General features: G+C 37.9%; 1 protein-coding gene across 3 annotated transcripts in view; it reads left to right on the top strand.

The window, feature by feature from the left end:
* The first annotated feature begins 296 nt into the window (after nt 1-296).
* The window catches only part of LOC149257273 (armadillo repeat-containing protein LFR-like), a 132,955-nt gene continuing 114,461 nt past the window's right edge, over nt 297-18,790 (top strand). The window contains exon 1 of one of the 3 annotated variants that reach the window (XM_089413878.1): nt 297-582. In XM_089413878.1, coding sequence (XP_089270004.1) covers nt 579-582 — 4 coding nt within the window. In that variant the 5' untranslated portion in view covers nt 297-578. The remainder of the gene's footprint in view (nt 583-18,790) is intronic. The other 2 variants (XM_089413879.1, XM_089413875.1) reach the window with 2 other exon arrangements.

Genomic DNA, 18,790 nt, shown 5'->3' with positions numbered 1-18,790 from the left:
AGATCCAAATCATTCCTCCAACCATCTAAATAAACCCAATTTACCTATATAGATATTTAACAACACACCCTCCAACCATCGAGATAAACCCAATTTACCCATATACATATTTATCAACGTACTTCCTTATTTTTTTAAAATAAAAAAGACGCCAGTATAACTATAATTATTGATTAGATGAATATTCCTATTAACATAATTGTTGATTAGCCTATATGCTTAACCTACCCTTCGCTCGATATACCAAAATATTTTTTAAATTTTATGAATTTAAAATTTAATCCCGTCTTCGCACGTCCTCTCCTCTTCGTTTAAACAGCTTCCACCTGGCACTCGCAACTGCAAGTAGTTACACCGAAAAAAATCACCCTTTTGGCGGACGCCCTTACACTCGACATTCTGCTGTATTTCAACTGTAATACCTGAACTTCACCCTCATGAGATTTGCAGTTGCAGGCTCTTTATGCTGTCATAATAGCTGAATCCTTAAAGAAGAAGGAGCCACTTCGCAGCAGGCTATTTTCCACTTCCTGTCTAGAGGATTTGAGCATCATCATCATCGAATCATTGAATCGGCAATGGGTAAACTCTTACAGTTCTTTCTTATTATATTCTTCGATGGCTGATGGTTGGTTGCTTATGATGTGAGCTGCTTCCTGCAATTCTATCTGGGTTTGTGCTTTCAGTTACAGAATAGGGTTTTATCTTATTTTTTACGCTATTCGTTAGTTTCTCATGGCACGATGGGCCTCATCATTTATTGAAGTGTGATAACGATACTCGGAGGACTGATTTAATAGGTTTTTAACACTGCCTGAAGGCTGTTTGATTAGCATAATTTTCATTTTGAATTCATGTTTTGTATGAGCGTTGTTGTGCATGTGTGCCATAGTGCATTTCCCCATATAGCACCAGTGAAGTGGGGCGGTCGGGGAGAGGGGTGATATAGTAGTGGAGCGGTGGTGGAGAAGGGTGTTGTCCTGGAGCAACCTTATTTTTGGGTTAGCGCATGCTAGATACCGCGCCATGTCATTACTTTAACTTATTAGGGCCTCTGAAATATCACGAACTTGGGACTTTGACATTTTAAATTCACATGACACACCATCTCAACAACATGAAGTGTTTAATCATGAAATGTTGAGGCTTTGGGTGTTTTGGTAGTTAACTATGAGACGATTCTCTAAAGTATCACATATTGCTTGTTTGACAACACTATCAACGCTTCCATCCTCTCTTCCCCATTGTAGTCGAGCGTGCCACAAGTGTTTTGGCATATGGATGGTTGTGGTTAGTGGGCCGTTTACTAGCTATTTCTTCTCCGAAACATTAGGCAAGTAGGAGTCCAATGTTTGATAATATTGTGATAATAACGGCAGTAATTATTGCAATAATTTAGGTAAGGGGAAATCTATTGTTTTCATTTCCCATGATGGTATATTGTTTTCATTTCCCATGATTACCATCAATTGACTCAGGATTTTTGAGAGTGCTTTCAATCTCATTGGATTTCATATGGAAAAGGTAGAATTTCAGATCCCACTCAAGATCCAGCAGATTCATCAGTTTTTAGGATTTCAGGATTGACGTGATTGCATCGTTTCTACTGGATTCTGTGATGTTGCATTGTTTCTACTGGATTCTGTGATGTAGGAGGATATGGAAGTAACATTTAATCAAGATCACCAAATCCTTTATGTCCTCTTTCATGACCCTAGTAAAATTGTACACTTCACTCTAGCAAAATCATTGATTAAGATGTTAAGGTTTTTCTATCCTATTTTAATGCTCAAAGGGTGATCTTGATAAGGAGGATCCTAATATAGGCAATGATTTTGATGTTATGTAGCATATAGGCAATGATTTCGATGTTATGTAGCATGATTTTCTTTGGATTTGGGAGGCCATTTAGAGCCTTTCTATTGATCTATTTTGATTTAGAGATATGCAACCTTGCTATATACATGAAATTTTTTGTATATTTATGTATAATAATTTGGATTCAAATGGATGCACATGAATTATATGTTCTCTTCAAAATTTGAATATTTATTGTCTTTTTTGGTCGATCAATCTTTTGGTCCAGTTCTAATAACATTGCTGGGGTGTTGTGACCATTTTCCATCAAACAAACATGGGGAAATCCGTTGTTTTCATTGTCATGATTCGTTTTCATTGTCATGATTCATCATCATGATTCATCTCATGCGATACATTTATTTTTGTTTTGATATGATTTTATGTCATTCTATAAGATCTTATTGATATATGATGTATCACTTGGAGATCTTATACCTCTTATATATCGATTTTATTTTTATATTTATGTAGCAATGCATTTGTTTGATGTTGATGTTGTTTAAGTTAAAAATGTTGTTTTTGTTTTTTGTTTTTGAAAGTTTCTTGATAATCTTTGATATTTTCCCCGTAACATTAAGTAGGAGATCAACATCCAAGCCATGTTAAGTAACAAAACATTATGAGATCCTTCCTTGGACATCCCTTGTAGTGGTGTCATTGTCCATTGCCTTTGGCCTCATTGTTCTCCTGTTTAACACACATTAAAGCTATTTGAAAGACTTGATTTGGTGCATGCAAATGGCGAGGAAATTTTACTCAAGCAAATGTTCTTCCAAAGACATAATTATTAGTCACAACACTAGTCACAACACGCTTGTAGTACTCTTACAAAATAGTTGTACATTTATTAGTTATACGAGTTAAAGTATGTCGAATGTTGTTAGCAATTTTGCTCATAATTAGCAAGTTCGAAACCACCTTATGGCTATCTTGATATATATTCATCATCCAAAGAAAAATATGATTAGTTATGTTGATTGTTAAAGGTAAGTATGTCGAATGTTGTTAGCAATTTTGCTCATAATTAGCAAGTTCGAAACCACCTTATGGCTATCTTGATATATATTCATCATCCAAAGAAAAATATGATTAGTTATGTTGATTGTTAAAGGTGGTAATTGAAGGTCGAATGTTGTTAACAATTTTGCTTATAAATAGCAAGTCCGAAACCACCTTATGGCTATCTTGATATATATTCATCATCCGAAGAAAAATATGATTAGTTATGTTGATTGTTAAAGGTGGTAATTGAAGGTTTGTACTATGTATTGTATTATCATGTGAATAAAATGATGAATGATGATTTGGCTTTGTGCCTTTCCAACAATTCTTGATCTTCCTTATATCTTTCAATTGGTATTAGAGCAATGTATGATACTTGCTTCCCTGAATGTGATTGAATGAACTGAATCATTCCACAAGAGCAATCTTTGATCAGTGTCCTTGATCATTGTATGATAGCAATCCTTAATCAAGGGCGTACGATGCATCAATTCATGCACAGTGAGGTGAGGTAATTGTGATGGTTTTGCTTGTATGTAGATTATGAATTAAGCTAAAATATGAAGAATTAAGTTGATGAATAGTTGTTAATTTTAGATAACAATGGTATGTTCTATGCTTAGCACAATTTACTTCAATGTTCTGTTAGCAACCCAATAACAATTTCGAGAGAGTACAAAAGTCAAATTGACTAGTCCAATACAAAGTCAAATCAGCCCTGTCAAATTCTGTTGTCAACTGCAGTCAAACTTAAGCCCTAACGAGAAAGTCAATGCTAGTCAAAACAACAGTCAAACACCTCCTTTGAAGCTCGGTCAAAGGCAGTCAAACTCGACCTCCAACTATGGTCAAAGTCATCCTAAAACAACCACAAAAGTTAACTGCAGTCAAACTTAAGCCCCAACGAGAAAGTCAATGCTAGTCAAAACAACAGTCAAACACCTCCTTTGAAGCTCGGTCAAAGGCAGTCAAACTCGACCTCCAACTATGGTCAAAGTCATCCTAAAACAACCACAAAAGTTATAGTCAAAATTGGTCAACTTGTGGTCAACTCTACAGTCAAACAAGCCTGCGGTCAATGCATGTCAAACAACCCAAAAAACCACCTCCTTTGAAGCTCGGTCAAAGGCAGTCAAACTCGACCTCCAACTATGGTCAAAGTCATCCTAAAACAACCACAAAAGTTATAGTCAAAATTGGTCAACTTGTGGTCAACTCTACAGTCAAACAGGCCTGCGGTCAATGCATGTCAAACAACCCAAAAAACCTCGATTTTTGTGCCAGTCAATGCGACCTAAGAAAATAGAAATTTTGCCCCAAAAGCTGCATTGAAAATTGGTCAAAATCTCCTCGGTCAACGCTGGTCAAACTGTCCCTGAAGTCTAAAATTCGGCTTGAAATTTCTCCTGAAAAATTCTGTACTCGTAGTCGCATGTGTCGGAGAGAGAGAGGCTGCCCAAGCTGTACGAACCAATCTGATGAAGGGAGAGAAGAATGAGTGAGTGATGGATGTCCAAATGAGGTGTGTGGTCTCTTGTATTTATACAATTCGTAGTGGGTGAAGAGACACATCCAATGGGCTTCTTGAGCCTACATTTAGTTGAGGCCGACTTGCACAATTTGCACGTGTGGTCATAAATTCAAAATCACACTTTTGCTTATCTGAATGAGATGATCTTTAGATCAATTTTGGTCCTCTCGAAAAGAGGAATTTAATACAAACATCATTTCCATCAAATGAGTTGTCCCAAAGTGGATTTTGGCCCTAGTTGCTAATTTAAACACTTCCGCTCAACTAGGGAGAATTCCACTTGCCAATCCATCTGTCGTCATGTACCATCTCTGTCATCTTTGCTATGAATAATGAAGAAGAATTGAGCCTACATTTAGTTGAGGCCGACCTGAACAATTTGCATGTGTGGTCATAAATTCAAAATCACACTTTTGCTTATCTGAATGAGATGATCTTTAGATCAATTTTGGTCCTCTCGAAAAGAGGAATTTAATACAAACATCATTTCCATCAAATGAGTTGTCCCAAAGTGGATTTTGGCCCTAGTTGCTAATTTAAACACTTCCACTCAACTAGGGAGAATTCCACTTGCCAATCCATCTGTCGTCATGTACCATCTCTGTCATCTTTGCTATGTTGAACCATGAAGTAATAATGAAGAAGAATTGATCGAGAGTGAGTCACAAAAGCTTATCACTCTCCACTGACGAAGGTCAGTCCTCAGTTGATCCCAGATCAAGTTGTTGGACACCATGGATCCTAGAGATAGGGAGTATGACACAGTACCCGGTGCGTCCATCGGTAGTGCTATGGTCCCTATCCATGTTTCCCAACTCATTGGCCAGATGAGAGGTATTTCCAATGAGTCCTGGACTACATGGGTAGGATGTATGTTGGGGCATCAACAGGAGAAGGTGAACTACTCATCTTGCTCATTTGCCATAGGAGAAGGTGAACCACTCATCCTATGCATATGTCAATCGTAGGGGAAGGTGAACCACTCACCCTACATACATGTGTACACAATCGTAAGGGAAGGTGAACCACTCACCCGACACACATGTCAACCAGCATGGCCTATCACAGGGGAAGGTGAACCACTCACCCTGTACATAGCTTACCACTAGGGGAAGGTGAACCACTCACCCTATGGTCGCTCATAGCTCTAAGTACCCCAAGCCCCCAGGAGCTCCGAGAGCTTAGCATCCAACTCATGTGGGATCCTCATAGGAGGGTCTTTCCATGACTCCAAGTCTCTCACTGAAGGCTAAGAATTTGACCTTCCCTAAGGGCTTTGTGAGAATGTCTGCGACCTGCTCATTCGCCCTGATGTGATGGAGCCTTATTGCTCCCCGCTGTACCATATTCTGGATAAAGTGGTACTTGATATACTTGGAGCGGTCGTGCAACATGGGATTCTCTGAAAGGCGAATCCCACTTTGGTTATCGCAGTAGATCATGATGTTATCCAACATTTGCTCAAATAGCTCACTAAAGAGCTTCCTCAACCAAACAACCTCACAACAGGCCATACTAGCACAAATATATTCGGCCTCGACGATGCTTAAAGCAACCGATTTCTGCTTCCTACTCATCCAAGATATTGAAGCAGACTCCAATGAGAAGCAACATCCAAATGTGCTTTTACGATCCACCACATTGCCAACCCAGTTAGCATCAATATATCCATGTAGCCTCAAATTCCCGACAGTGTATCTCAAACCATAATTGATTGTGCCATGGAGATACCGCAAGAGATTCTTGGCAGCAATCCAATGTATGTGACGAGGCTCGACCATAAATTGACCCAATGTATTCACAACGAAGCATATTTCTGGACGAGAGTTTACCAAGAACATCAGGGTCCCCACAAGTTGTCAATACTCGGAAGGATTTGCCAATTCAGGCCCAACAACACTTCCACATAGTTTCTTGAAGTCAAGTTCCATCGGAGTAGACACAGACTTGAATTCAACCATCCCAAATCTCTCGAGTAGCTTCACAATGTATTTTCTTTGAGAAAGGAAAATCTCACCTGACTTTTGCCAGACCTCCAATCCTAGGAAATAGTGCATCACACCTAGGTCCTTCTTCTCGAATTTGGAAGCCAACTCCCTCTTGCATTGATAAATGAGAGGGTCTGCACCTGTCAGAAAAAGATCATCAACATAAAGGACCAGAATGAGAGGCCTGTCCTTTTCAACCTTGAAGTATAGGTTCGTCAACTTCACTCCTTGTAAAACCTAGCTTCATAAGATAGCTATTAATCCTCTCATACCAAGCCTTAGGGGCTTACTTCAACCCATAGAGGGCTTTCTTCAACTTGCATACATGTGTTTTACGATCTTGAACTTCAAACCCCTCAGGTTGTTCTACATAGACTTCCTTCTTAAGCAAGCTATGCAGGAAAGCAATTTTGACATCCATTTGATGTAAGCTCCATCCTTGAGAGGCAACAAGAGCAATGATGGATCGAATAGTGGTGTATTGGGCAACCGGTGCAAATATCTCATCATAGTCCACTCCTTCCTTTTGAGAGAAGCCTCGAGCAACGAACCTGGCCTTGAACTTTTCAACACTCCCATCAACTCCATGATTGATTTTGTAAGGCCATTTTGAAGTGGCCACTGACTTGTCCTTGGGTTTAGGAACCACATCCCAGACATCATTCTTCATGATGTTGAAAAGTAACTAGGTTTGGTTTTCATAATGACATGTCTAATTGTGATTTTATGTAATTGATGAAAAGAAGAAAAATAAAAGTATTATTGTAATGCTTATCTCATGGGTTTCATGAGCAAAGAATTTTATTTTAGTGATGGCTCCCATTGTGAGCCTTTAGGATTTGTCATCTAGTCATAAAAGTCAATTTGAGTCTATGTCATGCATGAAGGACCCTTCTTGGGCATATTACATTTTGTATGAGTCATTAGATAAGTATAATTAGCCCTCAAAGACCAAGCAAAGTCTCCTCCTCAAGTTGGCTTCAAAAGGAATAATAAAATCTCTACAAAAGGCACATTGGTTCATCCTCATGTCATGTTGGCTTATTATGATTACAAACAACTATAAATAGGGTTGTTCGTACTCCATTACAACACAAAATTTCAGAGATGAATTCGGTCAAGGTCTGAAATAGCAAGATTGCAGTAAGAAGTGCGAAGTCATGCAAAGGAAGCCTCTCTCCAAGTAAAGAAGGAAGGAATAAAAGATGAGTTGGTTTGGGTTGTTTAAGGGCTAATATACATCACGTATGCAAGAAGAAGGATCATCTGTTGCAAGGAAAGCGGAGACCATATCAACCATCATAGAAGGACGAGTCATGCAAAAGGTCAAGTCTAAAGTGCAAGCCGAAGTATAGTAGAAGTAGTCTCCATCCTATACGAAGGAATCAAGGGTACTTCTCACGTGCTAGGGCTTCTAAAGAAACAGAGAATTATAGATTTGCAACAAGAGGTTGATAATCTGAAGTATAGCTGAAGTGTAGAGGAAGGCAAGCTTTTGGACCGAGTGTTAACTTAAGCACAAAGGAGAAGCAATGAAAGAGAAGCTTTGTGTCTTGGTCTAGGTATTCGTCAATTGGAATCTCTATAAGAAAAATAATTTATTCGGGTTTTCCTCGCAGAGTGAGAGGTTTTAGCCTTGGATGATAGTCTATATTTTGTGTCTCTTGTCTCTTTATGGTTTATGCATTGGTAGCTGTTTGATGAAGAAGAACACTAATAACCTAAGTAAAAGAAGATCCTAATCTAAATAAGTAAAAAGTACTCACAAGCAGTTACTAATAGAAGAGAAATCACTTAATCTCTATGCCCTAGATTTCTCAACACATGATTGATTTATATTCCTCATTCATCTCATCCTTCCATACTTGGTGCTTCACGGCTTCTTCGAACATACATGGCTCAGATTGAACAATGGTACTCATAGCAGTAAGTACCCTTGGTACTTGTTCGGCTTTTTGCTTTCATGAAATGTCCCCCTTGGTGCAACATGTCTTTCAGCATCTTCGAGAGTATCTTTGAGCCACAAAGGTCTTTTCCTTGAAGTAGAGTGCTCACCAGGAGGTGGATCAATGGGATCCATCAAGCATTGGTTCATCTGTCGGAGATTCATCCTTCTTTCCTACATCATAATTATTGTCCTTCCTTGGGATAGGAAGATCTCTAACTTTTCGAAGGGCAAAATCTTCATCAAAGGTGACATCATGACTTATCTCTACTTCTCTTTGACCAGGCACATAGATTTTATATGCCTTCGAAGTTTCATTATAGCCCACAAATGTTCCTTTCTTACCAGATGCTTCTAGCTTGTTTCTTTTCTCTTTCGGCACATGAAAATACGCGGGACAACCAAATATTCTAAAATGAGAAACATTAGGTTTCTTATCGGTGAAAACTTCTTCGGGTTCTGGAAGTCCAATGCTTGATGCAGGCACCTATTTTGAACATATACAACAGTGTTGGCAAGTTCTCCCCATAAGAATTGCGGTAGGCCTTGGTCATGAAGCATAGCACGGGTAGCTTCTATGATTGTTCGATTCTTCCTTTCAACAACTCTATTTTGCTCAGGAGTATATGCACTAGTGGTCTCCTTCTTAATGCCAGCTTCTCCACAATAGTCATTGAATTCATTTGACTCATATTCAGTTCCATTATCAGTCCTCAATATTTTGATCTTCTTCCCTGTTTGATTTTCGACCAAGGCTTTGAAAGAGCGAAACCATTTGAACACTTCGTCCTTTTTATTTAAGAAATAGATCCATGTTTTGTGAGAGATGTCATCCACAAAAATTGCATAGCACAAGTATCCTCCCAAAGATGTTACGGACAACATACCAAATAGATCTGAATGGACCAATTGAAGAATGTCAGTAGTTTGACTTTCACTTGAAGGGAATGGTTCCCTAGTATGTTTTTCAGCTGCACAACCTTGACAAACTCCTTCACGATCTATGTTGAATTCGGGCATACCTGTGACCATATTCCTTACATCAAGTAAGATTCTGTAATGAAGGTGAGCAAATCTTCGGTGCCATAATTCAGATTGAAGAGAGCTATGGCAAGTCATAGCTCCCAATGTAATTCTTCCAACCTGATAGAGACCTTCAACCCTAAATCCAAGTGTAAATACATCTTTCAGGTTCCTTTGCCAAACACGTACCTTCCCATCAATGAATGTTACCTTGAAGCCTTTATTTTCCATCGCAGAAATAGATACCAGGTTCTTTTTCAAATCAGGTACATACAATTCTTCTTGTGGACGAAGGATTTGACCTTGATTCAAGTGAAGAGTGACAGTCCTAATCCCTTTCACAGGGTAGGTGGCATTGTCCCCAAGTATGATCTCCAAATTTGTCTTCTTTCCAACCAAACTTGAGAGTGCCTCTTTGTACCTAGTGAAGTGCCTTGAGGCACCACTATCAATCAACCATTTATCCAAATGTCTGGAGAAGAGGCCATGGTGAGGGTAGAAATAAGAAAAAAATTTCCTCATACCTGGAGTTTCTTGATCTTTTGGGAGGTCGACCATTTCCATATCGAGCAGCGAGAGCATTCCTCTTTCCTTTGTTGTTGAACTTGTTGTTTCTTTGATTGCCATTGCCTTTATAGTTATCGTTGTTGTTGTTGTCATCATTCCTTGGAGTCTCCTTCTTGTGAGGACACTCTCTAGCATAGTGGCCAAACTTTTTGCAATTGAAGCATTTTCCTTTTCTTCCTTTTTTGAATCCTAGCTTAAATCCTCGACCTTGTCTTCTTGGACCAGCATTGTTCATCCTTTTAGCATGAGCAGAGAAAGTGGTAGGATTATTTCCATTTGAGGGCTTATCTCTTTCCATCATCCTTATTTATTCTTGAGTGCATCTAGCCAATAATTCATTAAAATCCTGAATCTTGTCATTGTTGAGGATGGTGGTATTAAACACATCCCATTCTCTTGTAAGACCTCCAAGTGCAATAAGAGTGAGTTCCCTGTCACCAACAACTTCTCCAATAGATAGAAGATCATTCTTGATTTCGGTAATCCTCATGAAGTAGGATTGAATGGACTCTCCTCTATCCATCTTGATGTCTTTCAACTTGTTCTTGAGAAAGAGGACTTGATTTGCATTGTTTACTTTGAAGTTTGAACATCTCAACCAGTTTGTCATACATCTCCTTAGATGTTTCCAAATCAGAAATATAGGCAACCAAAGGCTTGTGAATGGAATCTACAATAATTTTCTTAGCTTTGACCTCACCTTTCTTGTACTTTGTTTTTGCAGCAACAGATGCATTTGAAGGAGGCTTCACCACTCTTCCCTTTACATAGTCCATAGCATCATTCTCCTCCAAAGTAAAATCTAAAGACATCTTCCATGCATGATAGTCGGATTTGTTCTTGAGCTTGCCCTCGGATTTGAAGTATGATATAGTCGTCATTGAAGCTAGCTCAAAATTCTTGTCTAACAACTTTTCTTAGTGATTGCTTTTCTCACTCTTGCTTGGGCTTTGTCTTCACCTGAGCTCTAATACCATGTTAATTTTAGATAACAATGGTATGTTCTATGCTTAGCACAATTTACTTTAATGTTCCTTTAGCAGCCTAATAACAATTTCCAATTATTTCCAGTAGCAATCACATTAACCATTAATCACATTGACAGTAAATGTAGATAGAACATAAAACAAATGCAGAAGACAAGCCAAGACAAGACAACACCGGATTTGGCGGATGTCAGGTAAAAATACCAATGTGGGGAAAACCCTTTGATCAGTTCTTCTTCTTATTATTCAATAGTTCAGTAGAGAGAGAGAGAGCACAAAAGTCAAATTGACTAGCCCAATACAAAGTCAAATCAACCCTGTGAAATTCTGCAGTCAGCTGTAGTCAAACTTCAGCCCTAACCAAAAAGTCAACGCTAGTCAAAACAACAGTCAAACACCTCCTTTGAAGCTCGGTTAAAGGCAGTCAAACCTGCCCTCCAATAGTGGTCAAAGTCAACCTAAAACAGTCACAAAAGTTCTAGTCAAACTCGGTCAACCTACGGTCAAACATCCCAGAAAACCTCGATTTTTGTGCTAGTCAATGCGGCGTAAGAAAATCGAAATTTTGCTCCAAAAACCGCAGTCAAAATTGGTCAATCTTCTCAGTCAACGCTAGTCAAACTGTTCTTAAAGTCTAAAATTCGGCCTGTAATTTTTGCCCAGAAATTCTGTCCTCCTATGAGGTGTGAGGTCTCTTGTATTTTTACAATTCATTGTGGGTGAAGAGAGACATCCATTGGGTTCCTTGAGCCTACATTTAGCTGAGGCTGACCTTAACAATTTGCACGTGTGGTCATAAATTCAAAATCATACTTCTGCTTGTCCGAATGAGATGATCTTTAGATCAATTTTGGTCCTCTCGAAAAGAGGAATTTAATGCAAATATCATCTCCATCAAATGAGTTGTCCAAAGGTGGAATTTGGCCCTAGTTGCCAATTTTAACAATAGTCCAATTTGAGATCAATCATAACCTTGGAAAATTGATAGTGATAAATATTGAATCTATTGCTTTCTCGATGCATCGTTGTTCAATTGATGTGAACCATGTTCTTATTCTTTAATATACCAATGAAACTCCTTGGATCGGTTTTTTTCTTTCAGCACACAATTAGAGTTATAAAGATCTTTGATATCTTCATATTGTTAAAAAGCAATACATATCAAGATGATTGTTGTGCAATTTTAATGCAACCAAAATGCTATGAGTCATATGAGAGTAGCAACCGTAGTAGAAGATGCTTGCAAATATCATATTAGATTAGGACATATTAAATTCAAGGTTTAAGTACCAATGATAATTGCTCAGAGATATTTTTTTAGGAGGATGCCAACTCTGTCGGGAAAAATACTAAGAGGGGGGGTGAATCGGTGTTTTAAAAAACTCACTTAAACTTTTCTTTTCTTATTCAGATTTCTGCACGCGACTATAATGAAGTAAACTTACATATGGACACGACTATTATGCAGACAACTAGCGTATATCCAATTAACTAACTTTTTGCAGTTAATTCATCATCTGTTTAACTCTAACCAGTGTATCAATATTTCATTAGGCATTAATTAAACAGTAACCATGTGCAGTAAGAACATAATAAACCATCACACATAAGCAACACATCAACACACATGAACACCAAGATTTTTTAAGTGGAAGCCCAATGTGGGAGAAAACCACCGCTGCTGTCGTCTTTGTCTTCATCTTTTATTGTAATGAAAAACATCTTACAATCTTGTACTGACGTAGACTCATATCAGCACGTAGGCACCCACCTGCAGAAGGCTACAACCTTCTTTCGTTCTCCTGCACCCATTGGAAGGGAGCTCCAACTCCCTGATTTTGTTTACCACCGGAAGGGAGCTCCTACCCCCAATCTCGACACATACTGTAAAAGGCACACATCATAACATTATCATCACAAATCTATCAAACCACAAGCAAATTATTCAATGTGTAGTCATTTCAGATCTATAAGATCTGATCCATCATCACATTCCTAGGTGCACACTTATTTAAGATCAAACAATTCATCAATAACCCATATCATACACACCCCAAAATGCTTTGATCTCCATCTCCTTATATAGTTTAGGGCCTAGGCCTTAGCCAATATATTAGGCCAATTCCATAGTTATGTCAATGGTATTATTTGACGGGATCAAATATCTGTTGTCACGCTCATTACTATGGGCCAATACCATTGTAAAGACCCCTAGTATTGAGAATACTATGGTGCGGAAACTATACGCTACTTTTCTTCACCATACCTGCGTATGTATGAGGCTTTGCTTCACAGAACCTGCGTATACGTGACTTTGCTTCACCATACATGCTTATGTACACGACTTTACTTCATAGAACTTCTGTATACTTCAAACTTCATCTTTATCAATCTTCTGTCTCTGAACTGATCAATCTTTTTGTCACATCTGTACTGGCCTGAATACTCATCTTGCTACCATCATGTTGGCATCTTTATTAAGTAGGTTTCCATCAAGGACAACACATTTTTCATAATGCCAACAATCTCCCCCTTTGGACTTGATGGCAACCACTTTGGTGTTTGGTCACCATCACCTGTAGATATCTGTAAACACATTTGTAGATATACCAAGTTTCTCTCCCAAGTCACCAAGCATTCCCCAAACACCAAGCTTCTCTCCCCCTTTGACATCAAGGGCAAAGGGCTAACCAATGTTGAATGAAGGCTTCTCTCCCTTTGTTGACATAAGCGCAGTAGAATTGATCTGCTGAGAACTCTGAATACTGACCATTCTCCTCTTGATCACTCGCTGAATTTTCTGAAGATATACAAAGAAGTACATGACTCTATGACTCAACCAGACATGACCTTTCCTATTACCAATGACTCATGCTTACATTGATCACCCAACACAGTGGGGTTACATATTTGACTCAACATTACATCACATTCCCAAAATGATGGGATTACATGACTTGACCACAATAGTCCATACATGACTGAATTTTACAATGATTTATAACATAGGTCTTTACATGACCTTTACATCAAGAGACAAATATGGCATTTATAACCAAGTCCAAAGACCTCAATAAGACCATGATAGTCATCACCATATAGGATCTGCACCATAAGCATCTGTCAGCAACAACATGAACACCAATATGCACATTTTCATCATCAATTTGCAAGATAAGACAATGTAGCTTTAATATCGTCAACCTCTGACCGAGTATGCAGCATAAGATTTTCCATAGAGATTTGCTATCAACACATCCTTTTGACCTCATCAAGGTCAACTTGCTCTTTCCCTTAGTAGGAAGAGTCTTAATCCATGTTCATCAAAGGCATATGGATCTTTTGTTGCATAGCAACATACCTTTTCATGCATCAATCAACATATGTGAGAACCAAGCATACCATCATAAAGTAAGATAGGGCAAAGTAGCATCATTCCTCAACATCATCAATATGTGACAAAATATGCCATGTCTCCAAGTACCATTTAGCAGATGTAGCAGTAGTATATTAGTAACCATGTCTTCATGAAAACCTACAGGAACATAATTCTCTTGGCCCATTTTCTTCATGCAAGAAGAACTATCACACCAACACCACTTCATTAACATGCAACTTAAGTAATCATCTATAAGATCTTTATCTGTAAGTCACCCATCAATGATATCACATGACATAGAGATAGTAGTATGTATCTAACTTCTCATCAATGGGAAAAATAACAAACCATGAGATCACCATCGTTTATCAAACTTTGTTATAACCCATCTCATTGATACCATCAAGAGCAACAATCCTCAAACAATATACCATGTGCAACATATCATGTACATGTGAGTACCAAGCACTATAGGCATCATTATCCATAACTGCACCATATGCATCTTTGAAGGCATAATGACAACAACATAAAAGTAATCAGTGACACTCATTATCATCAAATAATGAGGTTGTAAAATCAAGCTCTATTTATCTCCTTGAACTTATGAAGATCAACATGTAAACACCATAACATATGTACCATATTTATCATCAAAAGAATCTTCTATTATCATAAATTTGATGAGTAGCATCATAACAACTATGTGGCTCAAGCAATATATAAGTATCACCATAGGCAACCCATGATAGCAGCATAGCATGATGCGACATATAGTCATCATTCAAAAACTTCAGCAACATGAGTATCTTCAGCAGCATCATTATGTAACAAGAAATTCTCAAGCAATCATAATGCCAACAACGCACTATTAGAAGCATAACAAATGCTCCCCCCCAACCTGTGCCAACTGTTCATTGTTAGGTATAATCACATCAATTCATCCATCAGTAAGGTCATCAAAGCAACTTCATCAATGAGTAAATCCATGTCATATTGCAGTAACTCATAAACTATTATAAGCCAATACCATTTCTAAGTAGCATCCACTGACTGTAACCAACCAAAGTCAAAACCAGAAAGCCAAATAATAACTAACTGAAGTATATCAAAACTTTTCCTTGGGACAGTCTTATTGTTTCTTCGTCATATAAAAACATACGCGACTGTCTAGATTTGAACTTGTGTATATACGCGACTGTCTTTCATAGGATCCGCGTACATAATGTAAAATGTTGAATTTTCATAACCACAGCTACCCTTGAGCCTGTACTGTCTGTACCTGTTCACTGTTACTACATCAGATGTATTGTTAGTAATCATGAATATTAAAGCAACCATGGGAATCATCATCAACTTATGTATTGCTCCTCCTGAGATTCTACATCACTGATCATGAGGACCTGATAATCATCTTCTGTTCTCATGAGGTCATGTACCTCACATCACTTTTGCAATCACTGTTAGAAGTATTCTTTTAAGAATAATGGACTGCAATGGGCACCATCTTCTTTTACTCTGAGTCTGAATCCTCTTCATATCTACGAGAATTCAGTTCTTTAAGCACATATAATTTGTTTGGGTTTCTATATCCTCTTGCTATGACCTTTCCAGATTCTTCATCTATAAATTTGCATTTGGTTGATGTAAACACAATTACATTTCCTTTATCTGCCATTTGACCTACACTTAGAATATTCTGCTTTAGCCCTTGAACTAATAAAGTATCGGCGGCTCCTCTATGTTTATTAATTCTGGCTCTACCTTTTCCCAGAACTTTTGCTGGAGCATTATTTCCAAGAATAAGCTTACCATATTGGTTTTTTTTAAGAGATTCCATCTTACTCTTATCTCCAGACATGTGATGAGAGCATTCACTGTCTATGTACCATTCATCTTCTTCTTCAAATGAGCAGAGAGCAAGACCACACCTTATCTGTTCTTCTTCTTTCTGCTTATTATGAGAAATGTTGGTGGATCCATCTTTTTCAGGTCTTCTGACATCAATATTCTTATCTGATTGCTTGCCATGTTGTCTGAGGCGATCAATTTGTCCCTGCATTCATTTGCTACATGCCCAAACTTGTTACAAGTATAACATCTTATATGAGTAGAGGAATCATAATATTTTTGTTTCACATTCTTTTTATTGCAATTAATAGCTTTGTGACCAAATATATTGCAAGCAAAACAATATCCCTTAAAGAAGCCTGAGTACCTGGAAGCTGATGATCTTTCTATGAAGCAGTTATTTGCTTGAGATTGAAATAGTCTACTTTTGCAATTGGCTGCAACGTGTCCATAATTATGACATATAAAACATTCAACATTATTGATCAGAGGAGAGAATCGATTAACATTAGGAGTAAATGATTTTCTTTGAAGATTCACTTTCTTTGGTTGTTGACCAGGTTGACTTCTTATTTCTTTGTTGAGCATTTCAGGTTTTGCATTGTTACCCTTTAAATTCCTTGCATTAGTTTGAGAACTAGATTCTCCTTCAACCGTTTCATGAAAACCAAGACCAAATTTGATGGTGGGAGACTTTTGACTACTAAGAATATTATCCAAAATCTTAGCACTATCTTGAAATCTGAAATGTTTATCTTTTTCTTCTAATTTACCTTTTATAATGTTTACCTCAACCTCCATTCTTTGATATTGCTTTTCCTTTTCTAGATACTGCTTCTTCATACCTTCTTCAACCCTTCTTCCTTTTTCCCCTTACTCCTTTAATTTGAGAATCTCTTCTTTCACCCCATTTTCTTGTTCTTCAAATAATTGAAGTAGTTCTTTATTCCGCTTATCTGATTTTTCAAGATCCGCTCTTAGAGAGACGATCTCAGCTTCAAGACCTTCACAATATTGTTTAGATTCCATAGCAGCATTTACTAATTTAATATGATCTTTGTTATGATATGGCTGCAACTTATCTTTAAGATTGCCAATCTTTTTCAAAGCAAGATCAAGCTTTGTTCTAAGATCAAAAATTTCTTCTAACCTGTCTTCTTCTGAATCAACAACTCCATCTGACATAACAAAGGTTGTTTTGTTATCATGTCCATTTTTTGACACATTGTTAGGGATAGGATTACCTGGTAGTTCCCCTGATGAAAAATCTTCATTTGGGATTTATTCATGGATTGCTTGTAGCTTATCCTACACTTGCTTTGTAGTTGTATAATGCATAAACCTATTTAATGTTGAATAAGGTATGCTATTAATGATGTCACTTAATGCCTTACTGTTCTTTTGCACTTCCTCGTCCGATGGAGGAATTTTGGTGTAGCCATTGCATACTAGATACCAAACATCACGGTTCATTAGATTATACTTCATCTTTTCTTTCCATTGGTGATAATTATCATTGCTTAGCATAGGTACCCCTTCATTGTCCATTGTTTCTGACTTGCCTTGTTTTTTTGCTTCTAGGACCATCATTTTTGAATCCGTTTTTTCTTTAAAATGCTTAATTTCACTTTTACCCATGAGTGCAAGTTTAGTTGTTTCACTGTCATCATCACTATCATTATTGCATAGACAAGGAAATGGACCACAATTAGAACAAAAGCCCATACCTGATAATTCTTTGTTACCGTCTTCTTCATTCTTGATCAATAGAAAGCGGGGTGCTCCCAAAACTGAATATTTGCTGACATCTATAACTGTTATTGCATCTAATATATCATTGTCACAGTTTTCTGAATCCTTCCTTCGAGTTATCTTCTTCTTTCCCATCATCTTGACAGATCTCCTTCAAGTGATCAAGCTTCTTCTAAAGGACCCCTCTGATTCCAATGGTTGGGAAAAATACTGAGGGGGGGTGGAACCGTGGATCAGTGTTTTAAAAAGCTCACTTAAACTTTTCTTTTCTTATTCAGATTTCTGTACGCGACTATAATGAAGTAAACTTGTGTATGTACATGACTGTTATGCAGACAACTAGCGTATATCCAGTTAACTAACTTTTTTCAGTTAATTCATCATCTGTTTAACTTTAACCAGTGTATCAGTATTTCATTAGGCATTAATTAAACAGTAACCATGTGCAGTAAGAACAGAATAAACCATCACACATAAGCAACACATCAACACACATGAACACCAAGATTTTTAGGTGGAAACCCAATGTGGGAGAAAACCACCGCTGCTGTCGTCTCTGTCTTCATCTTTTATTATAATGAAAAACTTCTTACAATCTTGTACTGGCGCAGACTCATACTAGCATGTAGACACCCACCTGTAGAAGGCTACAACCTTCTCTCGTTCTCTAGCACCCACTGGAAGGGAGCTCCAACCCCCTGATCTCGTTTACCACCGGAAGGGAGCTCCTACCCCTTGATCTGATTTACCAGCTACCACTGGAAGGAAGCTTCGACTCCCTTATTGAAGGCTCCAACCCTCAACACTTTCGTGGACCACGTTTCATAATTTTCATACTGGATCCACCTAACTCAAAACATCACAACCTGTAGGCCACCTTTCATCATATTTTTCAGACTGGACCCA

The sequence above is a fragment of the Pinus tabuliformis genome, chromosome 6, assembly GCF_031772625.1.
Source record: "Pinus tabuliformis cultivar Carrire ecotype Pingquan chromosome 6, CPIR1, whole genome shotgun sequence".
Taxonomy (NCBI): Eukaryota; Viridiplantae; Streptophyta; class Pinopsida; order Pinales; family Pinaceae; genus Pinus; species Pinus tabuliformis.
The sequence above is the reverse complement of the archived record's forward strand: the minus strand, read 5'-3'. Positions and strand labels throughout refer to the sequence as shown.